At 36.6% G+C, this 20,944-nt stretch overlaps 2 protein-coding genes across 3 annotated transcripts in view; one reads left to right on the forward strand and one right to left on the reverse strand.

Annotated features, from left to right (window-relative positions):
- Nucleotides 1–976: 976 nt before the first annotated feature.
- Nucleotides 977–11,735, forward strand: LOC113545587 (uncharacterized). Its single transcript, XM_034307525.2, has 9 exons — nt 977–1,097; nt 3,521–3,742; nt 6,400–6,669; nt 8,095–8,124; nt 8,252–8,296; nt 9,554–9,658; nt 10,424–10,504; nt 11,109–11,134; nt 11,471–11,735. Exons 1-9 carry the CDS (start codon nt 1,028–1,030, stop codon nt 11,594–11,596), a joined length of 975 nt encoding a protein of 324 aa, XP_034163416.2. The 5' UTR covers nt 977–1,027; the 3' UTR covers nt 11,597–11,735.
- Nucleotides 11,736–12,642: 907 nt separating this feature from the next.
- The window catches only part of LOC113545660 (uncharacterized), a 10,430-nt gene continuing 2,128 nt past the window's right edge, over nt 12,643–20,944 (reverse strand). For both annotated transcript variants that reach the window (XM_026945095.3, XM_026945094.3), the window contains exons 2-6: nt 19,887–20,116; nt 19,094–19,232; nt 16,381–16,491; nt 15,163–15,212; nt 12,643–13,359 (exon numbers count right to left, since the gene is read on the reverse strand). In XM_026945095.3, the coding sequence (XP_026800896.1) occupies nt 13,231–13,359; nt 15,163–15,212; nt 16,381–16,491; nt 19,094–19,232; nt 19,887–20,015 (558 nt within the window). In that variant the 5' untranslated portion in view covers nt 20,016–20,116 and the 3' untranslated portion in view covers nt 12,643–13,230. The remainder of the gene's footprint in view (nt 13,360–15,162; nt 15,213–16,380; nt 16,492–19,093; nt 19,233–19,886; nt 20,117–20,944) is intronic.

Raw genomic sequence — 20,944 nt, forward strand, 5'->3', positions numbered from 1 at the left:
ACCATATTTGACACATGATGTGGTATACTTTGGATCATGAGCTGTTCCTTTCTTTCATCATACTTTTCTCTTCCCATCATTCTGGTACAAGTTAATCTGTCTCCTTCTCCAGAGTATTCTTGACTTCTTTTGATGTTGTGAAGGGGTTTTTCTTCACCAAGGAAAGGATTCTGTGATCATCCACTTTAGTTGTCTTCCGTGGTCTTCCAGGCCTTTCGATGTTGTTGAGCTCACCAGTGCTTTCTTTCTTTTTAAGAATGTACCCAACTGTTGATTTGGCCACACCTAAGGTTTTTGCTGTCTCTCTTATAGATTTATGTTGTTTTTTCAGCCTAATGATGGCCTCCTTCACTTGCATTGAGATCTCCTTGGGCTTCATATTGGTATCTCCAGTCGAACAGCTGCCAAATGCCAACTCAATACCTGATAAACTCCAGACCTTTTATCTGCTTCATTTATCTTGAAGTAACGAGGGAATGGACCACACCTGGTCAATTAACTTCTTGTCAGTCAATTGTCCAAATACTTTTGAGCCCCTGAAAATGGAGGTACTTTGTTGAAAATGGCTGTAATTCCTAAATGGTAAAAGCCATATTTTTGTGGAACCTCTTAAAATAAAGCTGAAAGTCTACACTTCAATCACATCTTGATTGTTTTGTTTCAATCCATTGTGGTGGTGTATTAAGGCAAAATCACAAAAACTCCATCATTGTCCAAATACTTCCGGACCTGACTGTATTACCTAAATTTAGAAGTATACATTTTATGTTGTTTATCTCTTCTGACTCACTTAATGTTTTGTTTTTATGACAAAAAATAAATCTTACAAAGTTTGGAAATGTGGTATAATATCATTGTCTCCTAATTAAAGACTCTTCACATGATCCTTCAGTGCAAGACATTTCCTAAAATAACCACCCACACACACACACACGCACACACCCACACACACACATCATCATGGGCTTGAGCAGGAAGTTGTGATGGAAAGAAGGAGAGACGGGAGTCAGTTAGTGAAATATTCACCATGAGTAACGTCCGGAAGGTCTGCATGTTCATCTCGCTCGCTTTATTCATCACTAATGAAGCTGTCACAGGTAGGAAATTCATTTTAAAAGTATTAATTCTTACAGTATTAAAAAATCTGTGTGAAAAATAAGACACTGATCTGGGGTCTATATTGGTCTTTGCTAGCAAAGACACACACACACACAGTGGGGTCTGCACCTTTTATTACTTGAGTTTTAATAATAAAAAATTATTTTATCTAATTTTCTCTTTATATATAATTAAATAAAATGAAATTAGAGTGAAGTAGAAAGTGCCAAAAGCTGAAATAATGCTGCATACTGTCATACTTGGAGTGTTTGTTTATTTATTTATTTATTTATTTATTGTAATGCATAAATAAACATATTGTGTATGTATGTATATATATATATATATATATATATATATATATATATATATATAGGTGTGTGTGTGTGTGTGTGTGTGTAGACAATCAATACAATTTAGCCAAAAGAGCTAAAACTGCTGAATTAGTGTTTAGAAAAAAGACCATTACACAACAACAACAATAACAACAGTACTACTACTACTACTAATAATAATAATAATAATAATTCCACACCATTGCTGCTTAAATTAAACTATGTAGGTGTGTATCATCAGCTCCTGAACTGTTAAATGCTATTTATGTAAAGGAGAAAACAGTCATTTATGCAGTAACTCAGAGTGTATGTGTGTGTGTGTGTGTGTGTGTGTGTGTGTGTGTGCGTGTGTGTTCCTACTGATAAAGGGGAGACATAAGCCACAAAGGAAACACACAGCATCCATTTATACTTTGTCATGCTCGTATGTCTGTGTATCTGCCGTCGGGTTCATAAGTATTTGGACAGTGACACAATTTTCGTCATTTTTTCATAAACTGCTCATCAGTTAAGTGTCCAATTACTTGTGAGCCTGTGAAAATGGAGGGACTCTATAAAAAATGGTTGTAACTCCTAAATAGCTAATGCAATATTTCTGTTAAAGCCCTTGAATTAAAGCTGAAAGTCTACACTTTAATCACATCTTGATTGCTTCATTTTAAATCTACTGTGGTGATGTACAGAGGCAACATTTCCAAAACTGTGTCACTGTCCCAATACTTATGGACCTGACTGTATATGTGACTTATGTGCATGTGCTGTATGTGTGCATGTGTGTGTGTGTGTGTGTGTGTGTGTGTTTGCGTGTGTGTTAAGGTTTTCATATTACTCAAAACAAGCTCCTGTTCTCACTTCAGAAAACGTCAAATTTACAGCTTTATCTCTGACTGTTACAAAGCGCTGACACTGGAGACTCCTTCCATAAATGTTACATAAACATCCCCTTACAGAAAACTTTACCATATCAACGATTACACACATTTTTTAATGTGCGTCTGCTGTACACGTCCCTGTGAAGGAGCCGTTAGTATAGAAACCATAACTCATTAGAACGAGCGCATTAATATAAACCTGTGATGTGCAGCTGCACTACTGTCAGAGCTGCTGTTATAGAGAATTAATCAACACCTTCTGACCAATCACAATCCAGAACTCAGCAGCGCTGTGGTGTGGTGTGACTTTTCTGTTTAAAGACAGAAAAGGGAAGATGATGTTGAGCTGCAGTAATGTTTCCCCTCTGACTTCACTCTTTCCTTCTTTATTAATGATTAAAAAAAGCCTTTTTGCTGATTTCAAGAATTTATTTAAAGAATTAAGTAAAATATAAATCTAAGAATATTTCAGGCTTCAGATTTGAAATATTAATATTAATAGGCTCGATAAAATTTCCTCTTTAATAATAATAATAATAATGAAATTAATTTTCATGTAATCTTTCATAGATTTAAAATGCAGTTCAAACCTTCAAAACAGTGTTTTTGTGAAAGGAAAGAAATGGAAAAAGAAAAATAATTGCTTTAAAAGATAAAATAATGAAATAAGCAGATAATAAGGAGGGAAAAAAGAAGTGGCAGAGGGAAAAAAAATAATAATACAAAATTTTCAAAACTAAAAGTTAAATAAAAAATATTTTTTGTTATATTATTTATATATTTGTAAACATTATTTTATATTTTATTATTTTTAAATAAATATATACAGTATAATTTAAAGAATAGAATGAAAGTGCAATAATGAAAAATATTTTTAAAAATGTAAAAAATAATTATGAAAATAAAAATAACAAAAAAAATTAGTCCCAGGCGAAAGTTTTTTTTTTTTAATGATAGATGGAGTCTGAATGTTTACTGGTAATGCACTCCAGATCTTTTGTACATAAAAGTGGAGAAGATTAGCGCAAGGGGATCTTAAGTCATCAAGTAATGATGATAAAATCATAACTTGATTATATGAAGATTATATGGTGATCTGTCTTTCCTGTATTCATGATGTGCATGTAGTTTTCACTGTAACGCTGGACACATTATTTTAAAGCTGTATATAAATATGATAACTGACATAAAGGTGTTTATGTGGTCTAATGTCAGTGCGGAGAGTGTTTGTGCCCAAAGAGCACTTCCTGTTGCTGTCGTGTGACGGCCAATCAGACGTAGAGTGGAGACATGGAGGTACGGGTCTGATGAATGTGAACAGCACAAAGCAGAAATTCTTTTCAGACGGGATGCTGTACATCAGTGACATAGAAACGAGAGACTCGGGCCTGTACTACTGCAACAGCCGACTCATAGCACACGTCACCGTACTCACAGGTACACCTCACACGTCAACATCATACTCACAGGTACACTTCACACGTCAACATCGTACTCACAGGTACACCTCACACCTCACCATCGTACTCACAGGTACACCTCACACGTCAACATCATACTCACAGGTACACTTCACACGTCAACATCGTACTCACAGGTACACCTCACACCTCACCATCGTACTCACAGGTACACCTCACACGTCAACATTGTACTCACAGGTACACTTCACACGTCAACATCGTACTCACAGGTACACTTCACACCTCACCATCGTACTCACAGGTACACCTCACACATCACCATCGTACTCACAGGTACACCTCACACATCACCATCGTACTCACAGGTACACCTCACACATCACCGTACTCACAGGTACACCTCACACCTCACCATCGTACTCACAGGTACACCTCACACGTCAACATCGTACTCACAGGTACACCTCACACATCACCATCGTACTCACAGGTACACCTCACACGTCAACATCGTACTCACAGGTACACCTCACACATCACCATCGTACTCACAGGTACACCTCACACATCACCGTACTCACAGGTACACTTCACACATCACCGTACTCACAGGTACACCTCACACCTCACCATCGTACTCACAGGTACACCTCACACATCACCATCGTACTCACAGGTACACCTCACACATCACCATCGTACTCACAGGTACACCTCACACGTCAACATCGTACTCACAGGTACACTTCACACGTCAACATCGTACTCACAGGTACACCTCACACGTCACCGTACTCACAGGTACACCTCACACCTCACCATCGTACTCACAGGTACACCTCACACGTCAACATTGTACTCACAGGTACACTTCACACGTCAACATCGTACTCACAGGTACACCTCACACCTCACCATCGTACTCACAGGTACACCTCACACATCACCATCGTACTCACAGGTACACCTCACACATCACCATCGTACTCACAGGTACACCTCACACGTCAACATCGTACTCACAGGTACACCTCACACGTCACCGTACTCACAGGTACACCTCACACATCACCATCGTACTCACAGGTACACTTCACACGTCAACATCGTACTCACAGGTACACCTCACACGTCACCGTACTCACAGGTACACCTCACACGTCACCGTACTCACAGGTACACCTCACACATCACCATCGTACTCACAGGTACACTTCACACGTCAACATCGTACTCACAGGTACACCTCACACGTCACCGTACTCACAGGTACACTTCACACGTCAACATCGTACTCACAGGTACACCTCACACCTCACCATCGTACTCACAGGTACACCTCACACATCACCATCGTACTCACAGGTACACCTCACACATCACCATCGTACTCACAGGTACACCTCACACATCACCATCGTACTCACAGGTACACCTCACACCTCACCATCGTACTCACAGGTACACGTCACACATCACCATCGTACTCACAGGTACACCTCACACGTCACCATCATACTCACAGGTACACCTCACACATCACCATCATACTCACAGGTACACCTCACACATCACCATCATACTCACAGGTACACCTCACACATCACCATCGTACTCACAGGTACACCTCACACATCACCATCGTACTCACAGGTACACCTCACACGTCACCGTACTCACAGGTACACCTCACACCTCACCATCATACTCACAGGTACACCTCACACCTCACCATCGTACTCACAGGTACACCTCACACATCACCATCATACTCACAGGTACACCTCACACATCACCATCGTACTCACAGGTACACCTCACACATCACCATCATACTCACAGGTACACCTCACACATCACCATCGTACTCACAGGTACACCTCACACCTCACCATCGTACTCACAGGTACACCTCACACATCACCATCGTACTCACAGGTACACCTCACACATCACCATCGTACTCACAGGTACACCTCACACATCACCATCGTACTCACAGGTACACCTCACACATCACCATCGTACTCACAGGTACACCTCACACCTCACCATCGTACTCACAGGTACACCTCACACATCACCATCGTACTCACAGATACACCTCACACATCACCATCGTACTCACAGGTACACCTCACACCTCACCATCGTACTCACAGGTACACCTCACACCTCACCATCGTACTCACAGGTACACCTCACACCTCACCATCGTACTCACAGGTACACCTCACACATCACCATCGTACTCACAGGTACACCTCACACCTCACCATCGTACTCACAGGTACACCTCACACCTCACCATCGTACTCACAGGTACACTTCACACCTCACCATCGTACTCACAGGTACACCTCACACATCACCATCGTACTCACAGGTACACCTCACACATCACCATCGTACTCACAGGTACACCTCACACCTCACCATCGTACTCACAGGTACACCTCACACCTCACCATCGTACTCACAGGTACACCTCACACCTCACCATCGTACTCACAGGTACACCTCACACGTCAACATTGTACTCACAGGTACACCTCACACGTCAACATTGTACTCACAGGTACACCTCACACATCACCATACGTATTTGTGCTTTTACTTTTGTGTTTATATTTTTCTTTCTGTTTATTATTTTTATTTTTCGCTCTGCAGGTTATGATGCTGTTGTGTGTGAAGGTGGAACTCTGTATCTGCGTTGTACGTTGCCTAAACAGCGCTGGGCTTTTAAACACACCGCCGAATCGAAGAAAGAGTTCATCTCTACACGCTTCAAGAACGGAACAGTCTTAAAGGAACGGCCGGATCCAGACTCACGCTTCACACACACTTCAAACCATCTACAGATCCTCAACATACAGTGGCTCGACTCAGGGACGTACTTCTGCAGCGGCAAAGACATCGCTGCTGTTACTGTCACATCAGGTCAGGTCTCAAATTATATACAATAAATTCTCAAATAATAATAATAATAATAATAATAATAATAATAATAATAATAATATCTGCTTATATATTCATCCAATATATTCTAAAAAGTAAAAAATTTAAAATGTTTTATTTTAACATACTGTATTTAATCAATAGATACATTTTTAAAAACCTGATTCTGAAATATTCTTTAAAGGCTCTTTAATATTTCTGAAATGTTCTAAAAAAAAAAAAACCTTAATACAGACAATTTCCCAGAAATCCCTCAAATATAATTAAAATAAAAATAAAATTAAATGAACGATAAAAATAAACTAAATAAAATGCTAATTTATATATGAAAAATCAAGCTGATTCTGATATACATTTTGATAAATTCTTAAAATTGTGAGAAAAAGACGTTTTTCTATTTTTTAACAGTTTGCTAAAATAAAATTCTAATAATTTTTTAAGAATCTGATTTTGAATATATTCAAGAAAAATATGCACAACATTTTAAATATAATATAAAGAGAATATTGGAAATATGCTCAAATATTCTGAAATATACTAATGTTTAAAAATCTTTTAAAAATATATTGTAATATATCTTATATACCCAAAATATAAAAGTTTAATAAAAATTCAAGTAAACAAACCCAAAAACAAAACTCTCAACAAAACTAAACCAACTTATAAATAAATAAATAAATAAATAAATAAATAAAAACCTTACAAATTTAAAACTTATTTATTTATTTATCTTAATTTAAAACTCTTTCTTAAAAAACCCTCATTACACATGAAGCAGTTTTTACTATATTATTTTACAGGGGCAGAATTTAGCTCATAATCAGAACATGATATTTATCACATTAAATACACTTTTAATGCTCAGTCAGGATAATAATAATAATAATAATAAAATCTTCATGGGGTGAAACTGTTCAATCTGGCAACATCTCATTTGGCTAATGGTATTGAGTTTATTAAATCTCCAGTAAACTCAAATTTTATATAAGTTCATTATAATGTAGAATTATAACAGTGTGATAATGTCTAATGCTTTAATTGTTCTCAAATACATAAATATATTTGAAATATATATTTTTAAAATATACTGAGTTTTAGAATTATAGTTTTTAATATAAAAAATGCTGAATTATCAGCCAGTGAAGTTTGGCTGAGAGACAAAACACCCAACATGGCAACCTTTGTTTGTTTTAATTCACATAAAATCCCCTTTCTAAAATTTTCTACTTTAAACTCTGATAGAAATCAAGAACTGTGGAAAGAGCGAGTGGTTTTCCCCAGTAACGACTGTGAATTAAATACCTGTTTACTGTTTCGAGAGCTGTATTGGGAATTTTATGTGCATTTTTTATTTTATGTGCATTTACAAATTGAGTGAATTTTAATGAACTTTATGTAAATCTGCAGAGAGCAACACACAATGGTGTCCTACTGCAGGTACTAAAACACCATTTCTACTGTTTCACATGTGTGTGTGTGTGTGTTCATTAATACTCTATATCATTTTTATTAATGTTGGTAATAATACACTGATGTTAATGTGTGCCATAATTTTGCCTTTCAGAAACAACAGAATCGGGAAATAACATTCCTCAGAAGTCTGGAAATGGTACACTGACTGCACACTAACACAGACAAGTTATAATCCTAGTAAACTATTCTGTACACTACACACTCATCACTCATCCGTCCCCTGTGGGCGTGGCCCAAATCACACCCCCTACTCACTGTATAAATCCCATGGTGTTTTCTCTAGAGTGCATTCAGTGTCAGAGTCAAAAACACTCTCATAACACAAATACACAACACACACACACACACACACACAGTATTGTCTTTTATTAGTGACATGCAGGAAACGTTCCACACTGAAAAGCAAGACCTTCCCTTACATCTTTTTAAGGAAAGACCATCAGCGGAGTATTGATTTCTTTTTTCTTTTCTTTCTTTTTTTTTTTTTTTTTTTTTTTTACATTTTTTTAAATTAATCGCTGACTTCAGTCAGAAGTGAATGTAATTCCCCTTTCACTTTCATCACTGCATTGCAGTCGTGCCACACTGAAAGGTAATCACTGTTTAATCACTACTCGGGGGTGTGGCTGTGATTCAGAGATTACATTTCTACATTTCTACTGCATCTGTTAATCATCATGTTTAAGAATTAATACTGAAATGTGATAAAATTGTTATGAGTAAAAATACTAACAGCTCACAGCAGGAATGTGTAATGATGTAACTTCAAGCAGCAATTAAAAGGCCCAAGCACTTTTTTGCCCCCTGACACCCCCCAAGACCAGAAGCCACTGGGACCAATAACGCTTGTTCCTGAGGAGATGTACTAATGGCAATATGTCAAGCCACTGCTAAAGTTTGACAGTTCAAAAATCAGAGAATTTTGTCTCATAATGCTGTGACCCAAATTTCATAAATGATTGCACAAAACTTTTAAGAGAAGAAGTGAAAAATTGAAATAATTAAAATTGTCCGACTTCTTCATTGGAAAATCACAAATTAGTTCCAATCCACACCTTCCAAGTCATCAGGAGAAAGAAGAATGATGATTTGATGTTGTGTGGTTCTCAAACTTATGAGTGTGAGTTAGAGCACCACCTAGAGGTGGATTTTAAAAAATAATTCTTGGAGTCCTTTAAGTTGTGGTCATTCACTCACTCACAAAGTTTGGTGTAAAAAAATAATATTAATAAATGAAAGCTCTCACATATGAACCGTTTAACTATACTGTACATCAGGTGCTGCTTAGGAATGTTTACGTTGTGGCATAGTAGCACATCTGTTATTTAGTATAAAGGTTGTTGTGCTTCAAAATGTATACATGTTCATGTGTGTGTGTGTGTGTGTGTGTCAGTGGTGCTGGTTGCCGTCCTCGCTCTGTGTGTGTTAGCTGTGGTTACAGTCGTTCTGCTGTCGGTGATCATGTGTCTGAAGTTCAGCAGCAGAAAAAAAACTACAGGTGAAATATTTAACTGCAACATCATTAAAAAATACACTTCTAGTTATTTCTTCCAAAAAAAAAAAAAAAAAAAAGGGAAACGTTTCAAATAAAAAGAAGTCCAGAAAACTTAACTAAAAGCTTCAGTTTGTAATATTTAAAGGTGTTATAAAGGAAATGATAAAATTATAAATAATAAATCTGATAAATATAAATATAAATATATCTAACACATAAACTGTGATTTGTAATTTTGCCACATCGTGGATTCACTAATTTCATCAGTTCCAGCATCTGTTTACATTTTTCTCACCTGGAAATTAACCCCGCCCATCCATAACAGAGCAGTTTAGCTCCACCCCCTTTTCCCTTATAAGGCAACTCTCAGCAGAATTACTCTTTTAATCGCTTCTTTATTCAAACATGTGAACTTTTATTCACTAGACATTTGCCACATAATTAGCAGATTCTTTGAGTGTACACGTTACCCAGAATGCACTGCTGTACCTGCATTTTTTAAATGGCAACTAAAGCTGTTTATTTAACAAGAACATTAAAATTAGGTTTGATTGAATTTAATTTTGCTGCTCATCAGCTCACCACATTGTTAGCATCTAATATAGCTAGCAAGCTTCTTGTTAGCAAGTCATTATTACTGAATACATTTGAAAGAAAGACACTAAGTGTGTAATAAAGCTGCACTGAATCCTCGGGTTAGTGTATAGAAGTTTTCATAGCTGTGGGTTATAAATATTTGATTATTTATGTTTTAATTTTATTTATTAGCCTCCAATCCAGAGGAAAGTGTGCAGCGTCTGCAGAAGACCCACAGTACCGGTGCTGATGCAGTGACGCTTCAGTCAGCAGGTCAGTTCCTTTAAATCTGCTAACACTTTAACGTGAAGTGAGCACCAGGTGAACATTCGTTTTCTTCATACCTGTGTGACACGATGCCACAATTCAGATAATTTTCTCACTGATATGCAAATTAGTCCTGATGATGTAAAGAAGCAATAAATCCAAACAATCGTCATCAAATAATTCCTCAGATGAATCCTGCGGTGTGTGTGTGGTGTTAAAGCTTGGAAGGAAGTAGCAGAGATCGTTAGTGTCTCTGGTGAGTGTAAGTAGCTAGTATAGTTAGCCTGTTTTGCTAATCTAATCTGAGAATAAAGCTGAGCACGTAACGTGTAAATCACACAACTGAGTCGATTTTTTTTACACTGATTAGTGCGTTATTTAATTTGTATATAGCTTCGACTGTTTCACATCAGAAGAAAAAAAAAAAAAAAGAACCACTGGACAGGCCACGCCCACAAGACAGAAACTACATGCGACACAAGAGACTCGTAACCTGCGAGTGTGACGTGAAGTCAAAAAATATAAACTGTTAATGAATATGAATGAACTACTGATGTGTGTGTGTGTGTGTGTGTGTGTGTGTGTGTTTGCATGTGTGTGTGTCTGACAGATCGATTGAGGAGCTATAATGATGAGGTGAGTGCTGCATCCTCACTTCATTAATCTTGTATTAAAGGTAATAGATAACAAAAGTAATAAATGAAGTTGCAGAAGTATACTCAAAATAATAATAATAATTAAATAAAAACTAATAACTCATTTATAAAACACAGTTTTAAAAACATTTTTAAATGCTATTTTAAAAAACAGCTATTTTTAAAACATGTTTTATATAGTTCAGTATTGCCTACAAAAATGCTGTCACTTGAAACTGTAACTGTAAAACTCAGCCCAGATAAGTGTGTGTGTGTGTGTGTGTGTGTGTGTGTGTGTGTGCGTGTGTGTGTGTGTTTGTCTGTGTGTGTGTTTCAGATCCACTATGCGTCACTGGGGAAGCAGAACTGGAGAGCTCGAGGCTGGAATCAGCAAAGCAGGCAGCAAGTCATTTACTCCACACTGCTGCTGACCCCTAAACACACACCTACACACACACCATAGAACACACACACACACACACACACACACACCTACACACACACCATAGAACACACACACACCATAACACACACACACCATAACACACACCATAGAGCACACACACACACACACCTACACACACACCATAGAACACACACACACACACACACCTACACACACACCATAGAACACACACACACACACACACACCTACACACACACCATAGAACACACACACACACACACACACACACACACACACACCTACACACACACCATAGAACACACACACACACACACACACACACACACACCATAGAACACACTCTAACACACACCATAGAGCACACACACACACACACACACACCATAGAACACACACACACCATAACACACACACACCATAACACACACCATAGAGCACACACACACACACACACACCATAGAACACACACCATAGAACACACACCATAACACACACACACACCTACACACACCATAGAACAGACACACACGCCATAGAAAACACACACCATAGAACACACACACACACACTCACCTTCACACACACCATAGAACACACACACACACACACACACACCTACACAAAGGAGTCTAACTAGTTAAACACAAATGAAATAACGCCTTTTTCAGAGTGAAAATCTGCCGTGTCATCAGTTTTCGTTTGTCCTCAGGTCATGGCTTTGATCATGTTCGACATATTTCTTCCAGATTATTTGTAAATGTAAGAAATAAAACTCTACTAACACACTTTTAGAACAACGCAAACGCAGAATTTCCCACAGTGCCTGAAGAACCGTAACTTTATTAAATAAACCATTAACTTTATAAACTTTATTAACCTTAATAAATAAACCACTTCCATGAGAATGGAGCCCAGTTTACTGACAATAAAAACTAACAATAATTAACAGTTTGCATTAATAATGTTGAGTGTTCGTGATGATTTCGAAGTCACTGTGGTAGAATTGTTTCATTTTAAAATGACTTTTAATGACAAATGCAAAAACTATGTTTTTTTTTTTTAATGGAAAAGAAAAAAAAACCTGGGACTTCACCTAAAAATGGCGTCTTGGCTTTAACTCACTGAAGAAGTGATGAAAGGAAGTGGATAATCGTTTGTGATAAACAGTACGTAAATTCAGGGAAAGTCCAGAAATCCGTCTTTTTATTCACACACACCTAAGAATCAGCCGTGTGTAAACACAAAAAGCGCTTTATTTATTCACTTAAATCTGATTTATTATTCATGCGCATGATTTATTTATTCCTATCACACTGCTGGTACAGGCTTAAACACCACGACAATGCTACATGACAGATTTAAACACTGGCTTTTTAAACACTCTGCATTTATACATAAAGGATTTTAAGCTACATATATGTTTTTCTTTAAGCTACAATAAAAATATGCAAATGATATGCAAATAAGCCAAACGTAATAAATAAACTGATACTGAATATGAAGAAACATCTGTATGGGTGTGATGTAAGTTACTGTATATTTGGTCTTGTTCTCTCTCTCTCTGTCTCACACACACACAGACACGCGCGTGCGCGCACACGCACACACACACACACACACACACACACACACACACACACACGTAAGTAGTAACGCAGACGTTTAAGCTTAAACTCTGGGACTTTTGGTGACCTTTTTGGCAACAGTGTCATAGGTCACGTTGTGGTTAGCAGCTGGAGCGTTTCTCTCCCGAGGTGTTGCATTGTGTCTGAGACTTGCATACTGCAAATCCGTCTCCTACACACACACACACACACACACACACACACACATACACACACTAGTTAATGTGATAACAGGAAACAGAGGTGTCAAACTAATTACATCTGCAAGAACATGTGAGACGATTAATCAAAAATAGCTTAATAATAAAATAATATATTTTAAAATAATTAATAAATAAATGACAAATATAAAAATTCATTCAAGAAATCCAGCCATTTAACAAAACACTCTTCAGTCTTTTATTTAAACGAGAGCAGTTTTATTTTTCGGTATTCACACGCGTTATTCTTGCTGTTTAAGGGATTTCCCCTGGAGTCGGGTTTAACACTGAGAAATGAGCCATGAGTGGCAGAGTACTGATTAACAAGCGAGTGTGTATTCAAACTAATGCTCATTTCTCTCTAAAGTAGAGCCAGATGATGGGAAAAACTTCCCATTATTCCGATTTTAAGTGTTCATATATTCTCATTTTAGATAAAAGTGCCAGTTCTTGTTATTTCTGTAGAACATTAGCTACCATTAGCATGTAGCTGTGTACATGTGAGATGTAAGCATGACGTGTCCCATATGGAAAAGCAATATGCTACTTCATAAAATCACATATGTGTTAAAATTATTCGCAAATTTTACCAATATTTAAGAATATATTGCAGCATGCAATAAACAATGTATTTGTTTATTTGTTGTGAACATATAGCCATGAATTTCACATATACTGACATATATTTTACTGTAAAGGAAATATGTTCATAATCATAAATACATTGCTCAAATAGCAGTATAGTCCTAAATATAGGTCAAAATGTATGTTTTCTAAAAAAAAAAAAAAAATCTAATATTTGTATGTATTCTAAAATATATATTTTAAAATATAATGCTCTTCCACATTCAGACTCGGAATACCGACATCTTCCAATCAGAGGACGGTAATTATCGTTAGTCGTGTATGAAATGAAAGTTGATTCATTTCAAGTTCTCATACACTAAACACTAATTCGCTAATTAATTAGCTCTGAAATACTGTTATTATTTCTGCTAGTGACTCTTTTTAGTGATACAATTCTAGACTACTGTTACTGTTAGCATAAAGCCTAGCATTTGGCATACCTGCGTTTATCTTGAGCCTTATCTTTGCAGCATTAATAGACCATTGTTTGTGTGTTTGATGATCTATAATTTATTATCTATGAGAAATATTTATGTTCTGACCTTGCTAGCTTGTTTTTGTGATTTTCTGGCAATTGTTTTGTCTGCTAGTCTTTTGACCTTGTGCTTCTGTAACACTCATGGAAGTTCCCTGAGAAAACCGACTCTCATTTGCATGCTGTTGTCTCTGGGTAATATTAGATAAAGCAGGTGCGTGAGACGAACCGTTTGGAACAATACACGATTGTTAATATTTAAACTCGCGTACAGCTCATTGGGCTGCTTTCAGTTCAGCTCTAACTCACACAGGATATACTGAATGCAGGTTTAAACATGAACTGAATTTGTCTCTTGAATGAACTCCGGACTGATGTAAATAGCATGCTCATATCTGTGTAATGCTAACTAGCCTCTTGACATTTTATTAACTATAACTAAAGTGTGTGTTGTTATGTTTCCCCTTAAAATAGAGGAAAGTCATATTTGCTCTGAGTCTAAAATCACAATCAGTCCCAATCATAATTTGATAGGTTTTTTTTTTTTTAAAAATCATTCAGTACATTGTTGGATTATACATTTTAAACCTAGCTGTGGAGATTTACTTCCAATAATGGAAATAAAAAAACTTAAAGAGAACAATATGACATGGTTAAAATGTGCTGTATTTACCTTCATGTCATTATCTTTCACACACTTCATACAGGAGGATGAAGGAAGGCCTGAAAAAAGATAAATTCTTATAATTACTTAACTCAAATATAGTTCAACTCAAACATATTAGCAATATTTGAGTTGAATATGTCATCAACTCAGATATAGTTTAAATAAAATATTGCTTAACTCACATTAGTTCAACTCAAATATAGTTCAGTTCAAATAGAACTAATTGCAGATATATATTTCAACTCAAATATTGCTCAAGTCAAATAGTAATCAACTCAAATATAGTTTAACTTGAATATTGTTCAACTCAAATATTGTTCAATTCAAATATAGTTAATTTCAAATATAGTTAAACTCAAATATATATTTGAACGTAAGTGTTACTAATCCCAAGTATACAGTACTTCAACTCAAATATTGCTCACGTCAAATGTAGTTGAATTCAAACATTGTTCAACTCAAATATAGTTTAATTCAAATATTGTTTAACTCTAATACAGTTGAAGTGAAATATATTTCAGTTAAAATAGTTATTCAGTTAAATCTATTTCAACCCAAATATTCTATTATAACTATAAACAAGTACACATTTAATCTGAAGCTATTCTATCTATTCTTTTGTAGGTGAAATAATAAATTAAGCACAATAACCATAGAAGCGTATATATGTATGTATGTATGTATGTATGTATGTATGTAGTGAGCATGAAATTAAATCTCAGATGGTTCCACGCTCCCTTTAAAAGTGCACTACATAGGTTAAGATGTAATTTATTAGACTAGGTAGAACACTTTTTAGTGAGTAAGAAGCTAAATCCCAAATGGCTTGCTTTATCAAATACACTAAACTGGATGCAGGAGTCATACAACATGCAGTAAGGCCCTCAATCTAAAATGGCTCCCTACTTTCTAGATGTACACTACACATTGAGTAGACACTATTACTTGATGCACAATGTAGTGTACAGAGAGTATTCAGGAAGTTCTATATTGGACATAAAGTGAAGCCATTATTTTATTTACTAAATAGGGAACTGAATCCAATATGGCTTGTTCTAGGAGATATAGTGCACTTAGTGCACTAGACAGGGTATAAGGAATGTTATTTCAAGGGAGGTATTCGTGATTCAGACAAGAACATCATGTGCTGAAAAAAAGAAAATGACAAAGAAAGAAAAGAAAATGACAAAGCCTTCCAGAAAATTTCAAGGTTTCTCCTCTCACCTCGTTTGTAGACGAGACCGAGGCAGAGCGTGAACATGAGAGTGAGTGCACAGAAGACAGAAATGAGAGCCGTCCAGCACTGCGCACTCCCTGACGTGTACTTCACCGCATCTGAAACACAAAACCACAGCGTGTCGTGAGTGAAGAACAGGAAAGGAGTGAATATGTCAGGCTGTGGCTGGAAACTGTTTACTGAGGTGGGCATTTCTCAATAAAACCAGAGTTTGAAAAAAGCCTTAAAAAACGAATTGGGGTCTCGAGTTTCACTATGAGTGTGGTGACTGAAAACATGGGCTAATATATTTTTTAAGTGTTACAAAGAAACTGGTGGTCTTCATACTGTTCCATTTCCCATGAACAAATGACAGTTTCATTTCATCCCTGACTGGTAGATCAGGAAGAAACATCACACTGATTCTGCATTTTGATTAGTCTGGAGGTGCTGATTATTATTTTTTTTTTATAACAGCAGCTCTGACAGTAGTGCAGCTGCAAATCACAGGTTTATATAAATGCACTTGTGCTGATACATTATCGTTTCTATAGTAACGGGTCATTCACGGTGACTTGTAAGGTGGACGCTCCACATAAAGGAAAATAAAAAAAATGTGTAATCTTTGATATGGTGAACTTTTCTGGAAGAAGACATTTATTTAACATTTATGGAAGGAGTCTCCAATGTCAGCACTTTGTAACTGACAGAGGTAAAGCTGTAACTAAGTAAGAGGAGTTTATGCTTTGTGGTTTCTCAGTAAAACGCTGCAATTTTTTGTCACATTAACTTTAAGAGAGAGGAAGAATGAGAGACTGGTTAGGGAATGACTGATAATAGCTTCTCTAACATAACTGACAACAGGAACTAACTAAGCACAACATGAATAGCATATTGGTGTGGTTTAAGAGGAATAAACCACTTGTAAAGCACTTTTAGGATATTAAAGTCAGGCGGCAGAGATGGTTGCAGGTGCAGGTAAAAGGCTTTATTTTAACAACAAGCAAACAAATCCTAATTGTGAAGTAAAGTTGAGGTAAGTATACACAGGCAGAGATCCAGCAATGATCAAACAAGGCAAGACTTGTCCAAAACCAGGGGACAAACAAAGATCAACACCAGATAAACAATCATGAACAGTAAGGCTTGGTATATCAGGAGATGAGGCTACACTGGGCAATACTTCGCATTGAATGTTTATTTGTGAATGCGTAATATAGTGTGTGCTCGAGTCCAGATGTGCATGATCAGTAATCTGGTGAGCTTGAGCATGTGTGTTGGGAGTTGGAGTCGTTGGCAGCCAGGTTTGTAGGATGTAATGTCCCTTGGGAGTTGTAGTTGGACACTGTTGATGTGACAGATGGCGTGGCAGGTCGAGCTTGTATGTGACATCATTGATTCTTTGCAGAATCTTGAATGGTCCAATGTAATGGTGAGACAGTTTCTTGCAACTCTGGGAGGCACGGATGTCTTTAGTGGAGAGTCAGACTCTACCAACTGGCTCATACAGGGGAGTTTCACCGCAATGTCAGTCTGCAAATTCTTTATCTACCTGGGCTGCTTGTTTTAGGTGTTGGTGGTTAAAATAGTTCTGTTCTAAACAGCTACCATTAGAAGTCATATAATTAACTGAATGGAGTCAATCTATGTGTAATTAAAGTATCACACGATCTCAATATAAATACACCTGTTCCTAGAAGAACCGAGAGTTTGTACCAGAACATATAGAGGGTATTAGTCAGACAAACAACCAAGAGGCCTAGGGTAACTCTCAACATGAAGCTACCACCACCATGCTTCACAGTGGGGATGGTGTTCTCAGAGTGATGAGCAGTTTGTGCCAAGGCCAAAAAGTTACATTTTGGTCCCATTAGAGAGAAACCAGAGAAACCTTCTCCACATTTGCTTTGTCTCCAGCATGCCTTTTAGAAACTCCAAATGGGATTTGATACAGCTCACCATTCCTCCATAAAATGCAGTGTTGTGGAGTGTCCAGGCTGTGAACAGCTTCTCCCTTCTGAGCTCCAGCTCCTTCAGAGTTACCCTTCGCTTCTCTGACTAATTTGACTGGTTAAAGGGGGTGAATACGTATATAATGCACTGTAGAACCTTTACAATTTTCCCCTTTAGAAGGACTAGTTGAAAAATCCAAAAGGGTTTTAGGGTCCTGTTACCAACTGTTAACACCTGAGGAACCCCATTTGTTCTAAGAGTGTATCAATTCAATAGGAACCCATTGGGTATTCATCTTCTTACTTGTTACAGTCTTCGAACGCAAGAGGTTCCTCAGGTGTTCTTTGAATGTGTAACAGTTGTAAATTTCTATAGGTTCTATATAAATTTCTGAAGGGAATCTTCTTCTACATGTAACATTTACGGGTTTCCCCCAGACAGATGAACTTTTTTTAGACAAAGAATCCCTTAGAGTTTTAGATAAAATGCAAACGGTTTCCTCAAGAGTTATGGGTTATTTTTGTAAATTCCAAAAAGAGGTTCTACTCAGCAACCCTTCTTCAACAATAGAACTTTTAAAGATTTCCCCAAACTGACAAACTAAAGAACTCTGTAGAATACTAGATAAAATCCTTTGTTTCTAAGATTGTAGTAAACTGATATAGGTGTAGAAATTAATTAATACCCTAGTAGTGAATAGGGAGTAGGGTGCTGTATCCTAAAAAGACATGGAAAATATATTTTTATAGATTAATTTTCTTCTCTCACCTGTAAACTGCAGAGAGGTAGCTCTTGCGAAGTTCACACTCCCCCCCCTGGTGTGTCTGGCACCACAGTAATACAGGCCTATATCAGACAGTCTGATGTCCACGATGATCAGAAAGACACAGAGGTCGTGTCCCGAATTCTAATTTGTAAAAAGTACTTGTCTGTTGAATTGTGGATTCTGATTGGTCAGAAGGTGTTGATTAATTTTCTATAACAGCAGATCTGACAGTAGTGCAGGTTTATATTAATGCGCTCGTTCTAATACGTTATCGTTTCTATAGTAACAGCTCATTTGCAGGGACTTGTACAGTGGATGCGCCATATAAACAGATTTTTGAAAAATGATCATTTATATAGTGAATTTTCCATTTTAACATTTATGGAAGGAGTCTCCAGTGTCAGCTTGTGGCAATTTCTTGGTAACATGACAAGTTGTGTTTTTTTTTTTTTTTTTAAGTGAGAGAACAACTGTTTATAGCTGCTATAACATAAGTGAGAACAGGAACTAACTTGTTTCTTGGACATTCCACAACATTAAATATAACTTTAAATGGATAAACTGTATGATGCGTCATTCTTCAATAAATAAAAAAAATTGTAACTGGTAAATTGTTGTCGTATAAAAGGAAAAGCCCACTTATGGGCATGCTGTTATAGGAAAATAATCAACATCATCACTCACAGTGCATTATGTGTAATACTCACTCCTTCACACTCTGAGAATACATTAACATTTGAAAAGAATATAACATCTAAAAAGAAGATTCTAAGACAGCATTCAGAAAAAACTTACAGTTTGAAAAAGTGCCTGGAAGTGTTCAGGATCTTCATTGTAATTCACTGCTGGCTCTTTATTAAGATTTCCTGTTGTGGCTGACATGATCATTGTGAGCTCATCCTTGATATGCCGGTACCAGCCCATCTCATTGCTAGTGGAGATGTTGCAGTGCAGGGTGATGTTTTGTCCTGGTATAACAGTCTGAGTCACAGCAGATGACGAGCTCAGACCTCTTCTAAAGATGCCTAGAAAAAACACAAAAGACCATAAACTTTTATTCATTTTTATTAAAAATTATTATGTTGGAGTTTTGTTGCATTTGTTTCTCTTAAGCTTTCTTTGTCCTCAGAAGAAAAAAAAAAAAAAAAAAAACAGAAAACCTGATGGAATAATAAGTGCTTACTGAAAACCTTTCACAACCCAGATTTATCCTAAAAACTTTTCAGATACCTTTAAATTCTTTAATGTGCACTGTTATTATATTATATTATAATAACAGTGAGATATATTTGAGATAAGACCAAAACATAATTTGGCCTTGGCCCAACTCAACACTGCTCATCACCCTTAGAACACCATCCCCGATGTGAAGCACGGTGGTGGTAGCATCATGTTAAGCGTTACCCTTCATATTTCAGTTGTTTCTCTGACTATGCCATCCTCATCCAAGGGGGTGAATACTTATACAATCACTACTTTTACATCTTTTATTTGTAAATATTTTTGCAAGCTACTGTATACTGATTTGAATATTAAGGCTATTTTGTGACGTATAATCCTAATTAAGTCCTTTTTAGTTCCAGGTTGTAACACTACAGGTATGGAAAAGTTAAAGGGGGGTGAAAACTTATGGAAAGTCCTGTATATTCAAAAAGATGTCTTGGTAAAATTAAGTTAAATTTCATATCATTTAATAATAATAATAATAATAATAATAATAATAATTGTTATTATTGTCATTATTTTTAAAAAGCTAATACAACACAAGTCAGTAGTATCAGTACAGTAACAGTATTGAACCTAATAATAAATAAACACACATGAATGTGTATATATGAACTAATAAGACAAAA

This window comes from Pangasianodon hypophthalmus, chromosome 9, assembly GCF_027358585.1.
Source record: "Pangasianodon hypophthalmus isolate fPanHyp1 chromosome 9, fPanHyp1.pri, whole genome shotgun sequence".
Classification (NCBI taxonomy): domain Eukaryota; kingdom Metazoa; phylum Chordata; class Actinopteri; order Siluriformes; family Pangasiidae; genus Pangasianodon; species Pangasianodon hypophthalmus.